The sequence below is a fragment of the Equus caballus genome, unplaced genomic scaffold (genome assembly GCF_041296265.1).
Source record: "Equus caballus isolate H_3958 breed thoroughbred unplaced genomic scaffold, TB-T2T haplotype2-0000440, whole genome shotgun sequence".
NCBI classification, from domain to species: domain Eukaryota; kingdom Metazoa; phylum Chordata; class Mammalia; order Perissodactyla; family Equidae; genus Equus; species Equus caballus.
This window is the reverse complement of record NW_027222395.1, coordinates 1,742,352-1,748,351: the sequence shown is the minus strand read 5'-3', so window position 1 is coordinate 1,748,351 and position 6,000 is coordinate 1,742,352. Positions and strand designations below refer to the sequence as shown.

The window sequence follows — 6,000 nt, the reverse complement described above, 5'->3', positions numbered from 1 at the left end:
GACATTTTAATTATAGTATGTCTTGGTGTGGGCCTCTTTGGGCTTATCTTGTTTGGAGCTCTCTGTGCTTCCTGTGCTTGGATGTCTGTTTCCTTTCTCAGGTTTGGAAATTTTCCTCTATTATTTCTACAAATAAATTTTCTCCCCCTTTGTCTCTCTCCTCTCCTTCTGGGACACCTATAATCTGAATGTTAGCATGCTTGATATTGTCCCAGAGTTCCCTTAGACTGTTCTCATTCTGTCTAATTCTTTTTTCCCTATTCTGTTCTGCTTGGGTGATTTCCTCTTGTGTTTTGTCTAGCTTGCTGATCCATTCTTCTGCTTCCTCTACTCTGCTATTGAGTCCCTCTAGTGAATTTCTCATTTCCAGTATTGTATTCTTCATTTCTGTTTTTTAATATCTTCTAGTTCTTTGCTGATGTACTCACTGTGTTCATCTATTCTTCTCCCCATATCTGTGAGCATCCTCATGATATTTTGTTTGAACTCTTTGTCAAGTAGGTCGCTAGTTTCTGTTTCATTTAGTCCTTTTTCTGGGGTTGTTTGCTGTTCCCTTGCTTGGAAAGTATTCCTTTGTCTCCTCATTGTGCCTCTTTCTCTGTGCTTATTTCTATGTATTGGGTGAGTCGGTTATGTCTCCTGATCTTGGATAAGTGGCCTTATGTATGAGATGCCTTATGAGGCCCAGCAGTGTGCTTCCCTCTTGTCACCAGTCCATAAGAACCAAAAGTGACCCCTTTGTGAGCTACTTGTGTCGTTCTGCTGTGGCAAGCTTCCTCCCACTGCAGGTACCCAGGGAGTCTAATCTTTTGTTCCCTGGCCAGCTGTTTGTAAATCTGGTTTGGGTAGCCTCAGCCTACAAAGTCTATCAGCACACTCTTATTGCAGTTTTCCTCTTAATTGGGTTGGTACCCAGAGTTGCTGGTTGATGACTCAGGGGTGTACAGTTGTGATAGGCAGCAGGTCTACAAGGCTGTTGTCAGTTCTCTTAGGACTGCAGCTGAGTGGGGCTGACCCTAGGCACAGGAGCACTCAATTGTTTCAGACTTTGGAAGGTGGGGCTGATCCTTTTTATGGCTGTTTGTGAAGCATAGGTCTTCTACTGCTGATAAGCATCACCCCCCAAAGGAGCACATACACCGTCAACACAGTCCTGGTCCGTGCACACTTCTCAACCCCCTGGAGTGCACCCCCATGCCACAGTGCAGGGGCCCCCACTTCTCCACTAGTGCCCCCTGCAGTTCACCTGGTCCTCATACAGGCCCTGCCCCACAGAGGCAGACATCCTTGCCTGCCTGTAGAGGGTCAAGGCACCCAGTCTATGCAGGCTGAAATGTAGCCTGAGGGCTTGATGTTAGTTGGGGCTGGTCCCTAGGGAGGGCTGCGTGCCCTGGCTGAACTGGATTAAATCTGTACTCTAGTGGGCCTGGAAGACCCCTGGGCTAACAGGCCAAGGGGTGAACCTCAATGGCACCCACCATGGTCCATGTCAGCATGCCTGGACCAGCTCAGAACAATAGCCCCCACCAATGCCTCAGTCTCCAGAGAGCTCCCTCCTCTCACCAAGATGCCCCCACCAGTGAGTCTCCTTTCACTGAAGGACTGTCAGCCTTCTCTCTGGTGATTTTAAGTTGCTGCAATGAGTGAGTTTGTGTGTGGGCCCTTTAAGATCCGGGGTCTCTGGCTTTTAGCTGACAGCTTTTCTAGGGGTATCCTCACTGCAGTTAATAGCCAGCAAAGCCAGACAGTAAGACCCCTGTCTCAGTTGAGCTGAGTCTGAAGGATGCTTATAGCAATATCGCCCCCGTTCCGGACCTCACTCCTCTGGGGAGGGCTGCGTACCTTAGTGTGGCTCCCGCCTGGCCAGCTGAGAAGCTCTGCTGCTCCCAAAGGTGGCTTTTTTCCTCTCCACAAGGAATTTCTGCCTCTTCTGCCTTCGTCAGGACTGTCCCTTGCTGTGGGGGTTCTTTTTATCCAGTTTTCAGTTTTCAATCCAGGGTAATTTTTCCAAAAATTGTTGTCACTTGGTTGTGTTCGTGGGAGGAGGCAAGTTCAATGTCTGCTCACACCGCCATCTTGACAAGATCCTCAATATTTTAGAATTTTATAATAAAAGTTCCTGATAAGATTAAATAAGTAGGACATTTTATTTCCTTTTTTCTGTGCTGTGAACAAGGACTTAGTTTATTCATTCAACCTCAGTCATATTCCCCGATACCAAGCTAATTTAGTTAAAATCAATGTCCTAACCACATTGATAAAATTATCACCATTACATTATCTTGACAATTATTATCTTCTTTGTGCATTTTCGTATGTTTTATTTTTGAACTAATAAATAAAACAATGTGAATCTGGCCCTCAAAATGATTATAATGTAGGTAAGGAAGTGATGTATTCAGTATAAGTGATCTTGAACTCTTCTAGGTTGTAAAAACTCCCTGTGAGTATTTTGCTTATAGTTTGTGTTGAGCATATTTTGAATACAACATGTGTGCTCTTTAAAAGTGGAGGGGAAAGAATATTTATCAAAAGTTTAACAAATAAATAGTAAAGAGAATGGAATGGGCACTGATGTCTGGTAATATTGATGGAAGCTGACAAAACAGTGAAGGCATCCAGTCAGACCGAGTGGCTTGAATAAAGGCGAGAAGCAGTGTGGTAAGCAGTCAATCTAATTGGAGTGAAAGGTCATGCAAGCAGCAAAGAGGAAAAGAAAACAAACTGCATGAAATTTAGTAGTAAATGCACTATCTTCAACTTTGCCTGAAAATTTGAAGTGCATATGCACGTGATTTGTTGCTTACCAGAAATCATGGATGAAACTTGGGAAAGCAGTAAATTAACCTAACACAGTTCAAATATTTGACTACAAGTGCTCAGTTAGGCATTGTTATTCGATATGTAGCAAGTAAGGGCAGATTGCTCAGGTCATTGCCTCTTGTTCTGACAGAATATTCCTGAGAAGATTTTAGTTTAAGCTTCAGTATGAGCTCAGAAGGGTCAATGGTATACCCAGAATATTGACTGGATCCTCTGGAATATTTAGAAACCAGTGTGAGGACAAAAATGGAAACAAAACAAACAGAAAACAACACTAAAAATGTTTACCTAGAGAGTAAAACAGCAAGAGATCCATTTTAAATATCTTCACATATTTGAACGTCTATAATGTAAAAGGGGATTACTTTTAATTTCTGTGAACTTTGGAGATAGAGTTAGATCCATTTGGACCTGGAAGGTACCACAAAATACAGTAGAAAGAATACTAGTTAAGAGAAATATTGAAGCACAGAGTTGACTATGATGGTTACTGCTTTGATACATTTCACTGACAGAGTTTGAGGTGGGAACATTAGCTGTGAGGACAGGAGATGTAATGTAAGGAAGAGACAGTAGAACTATTGCTCATGAAGACTGAACACAAGGTATGTGGAAATATGCAGGAAGTCTCTGCTTTTCAACTATATCAAGTCTTGATCTTGGTTTAGAGGCTGTCACAAAGGTCAGTTAGTTTCTATCAAGGAGAATATGATCTAACAATTCCAGTAACTCTTTCTCCAATCCAAGCTCTAGAACCTTTACTGATATAGTCATTTCATCAAGCTTCCTTGAAGCAGTAGCAGACCGTACCTCAAAATTCTTAACCTGCATAGATGTGACCCAAGAAAAGCAGTGTAAGTTCCTGAATTTGGAGAAGCATTTTTATGAATACATGTGACTGAATACATAAAGTTCACAAATTGTCAACCCAATCTTCTATGTAATGGAAAATGTGGCCACACAGCTGATGCTCTGTGCCTGGGATTAGGGGCAGATTTCATGACAGGCTACTGCTTGTGCCAAGCAAAGCTAAAAATGGTGCCAGTTCACAGATGGATTGAAGATGGCAGCAACATATTCATTGCATCTCTACATTTGTTTCCAGAATCAGTTGTGATTTTTTAGGTTTAATCATGTGAAATTTCTAATATTCAAATTCCTGTTGGTTTATAGAAGTAAAATATTTATATTTTTGAATCTTACAAACTTTATTCATTCCTCATTGACCGCCACACCTAAGCGTGGAAAAGATTTTGGTTATTTTGCAAGAGATATTTCTGTTTTTAGTAAGATTTTTTTGTTTTATAATCACTGATAAATAAGCAGGATTTTTTTTTCCATTTTAATACAATATGTACTACCAACAGAAGATAGTCAGCATGAAACTTTCAAGAATATCTCCAAAACACTTCCTCAAAAGACATTTCAAAACCATTGAGCATTTTGAGCCTTGTAAAGTGCCATTTGGTGGATATGTTATTGAGAGAACATAGTTATCAGTGGAATTTTTGACCAGACCTCTTAAAGATCTTCTTAAGTAGATGTTTTATGTGTCCTTGATAATAAGATATATGTTGAATAGGTAAATATTCAACATACCAATAAAGAATTTTGAATGTCTGATGATACATTTTCCCCAAAGAAATTTACTCTTTTGTATTTCTATTTGTATGGTGTTTAACCTTCCCAAGGCCACTTCTGCTGTGACTATATGACTACAATGATCTGCTCAACTTTTTTCTGATTTCACTTTATGTCTCCTTTGTTCTCATATGATTATATTTTATCATGGGGTATTCAATGCTCTAAGTATCACACGCATTTATGAATCATTTATATAGTAATACTATTGACAATTACTAGTTTTTCTTGTTTTCCAAATGAGGAAACTAAAGTACTGAAGGATAAAGCTAATTGCTTACAATCAAAAAGTCAGTGAGTTGTCAAGTAAGACTCCAATGTTGAGCAGAACACTCGAGAGTGCACACTGACCACATTGTGTTAAGTAGTTCACAGGGAGCTGTCCCGAGTTCCTCTTACCCCACCTTCTCAAGTTCTGCTGCTCAGTTTTCTTATTTATTTATTTATAGTCAAAAGCCATGTTACTGGATGAGGGAAATCAGAGTTCTGTGAACACATTCATCCTCCTGGGCTTCTCAGAATACCCACACCTCCAGGGAACCCCTCTTCCTGGTTTTCTTGACCATCTATACAGTCACTGTGGTAGGGAACCTGGGCATAATTGTGGTCATAAGGATCAATCCCAAACTCCATACACACATATAATTTTTCCTCAGCCATCTATAATTTTTGTATATTTGTTATTCCAATGTGCTTACAATCAAATTGCTAGAAATCTTGGTTGTGGAAGGCAGAATTATCTCCTTCAAGAGATGCACAGTACAATTTTTCTTTGTGCGTTTGTAATAACAGAAATGTTCATGTTAGCAGTGATGACCTATGACCAGTTCATGACTTTGTAACCTCCTTCTCTACACAGTTGCTATGTCTCATAAACTCTGTACTCTCCCCATAATGGGAAGCTACATATGTGGTGGAATATGTTCCTTGACATTCACATATTCTCTTCCGGAACTATCTTTCTGTGGCTCTAACATCATCAATCAGTTTGGCTGTGAGTATTCTGCCATCTCTCTTTATCCTCTTCTGACCCCTTCTGCAGTGAGAAGACATGTTTAGTCATTTCTACGTTCACTGAGGCTTGTAGCCTCCTGATTATCCTCTCCTTCTACGTGGTCCTAGTTGTCACAATCATCAAGATGCCTTCTATGGGTGGACTCCAGGTAACCTTCTCCGTCTTTACTTCCCACCTGACTGCCATCACCATTTTCCATGGAATCATCCTTCTTCTCTACAGTGTGCCCATCTCCAAAAGCTCATGGCTCCTTGTCAAAGTGGCCACTGTGTTTCTTACCATCATGATCCCTACACTGAACTCCTTTATATACAGCTTTAGGAACAAAAATGTGAAAGAGGTTGTCAGGAGTTTAATCAACTCCAAACTGCTTTCTCACTCAATATATTTCAAATAAATATATATATTTATGTCCTACTTATGTCCAGTAATTTTTCATATATATTATTGATGCTAGGTTACCTTTAATTAAATATATAATTATGCTTTAAATCAATTAAATATTGTACTTTCCATGTTTT

General features: G+C 40.1%; 1 protein-coding gene across 1 annotated transcript; it reads left to right on the top strand.

Moving 5' to 3' along the window:
• Positions 1–4,922: 4,922 nt before the first annotated feature.
• Positions 4,923–5,876, top strand: OR5D17 (olfactory receptor family 5 subfamily D member 17). The gene is given in 5 exon segments (XM_001488670.4): positions 4,923–5,003; positions 5,005–5,233; positions 5,236–5,296; positions 5,298–5,470; positions 5,473–5,876. Coding segments are annotated over 5 exon segments (948 nt in total).
• Positions 5,877–6,000: the final 124 nt, after the last annotated feature.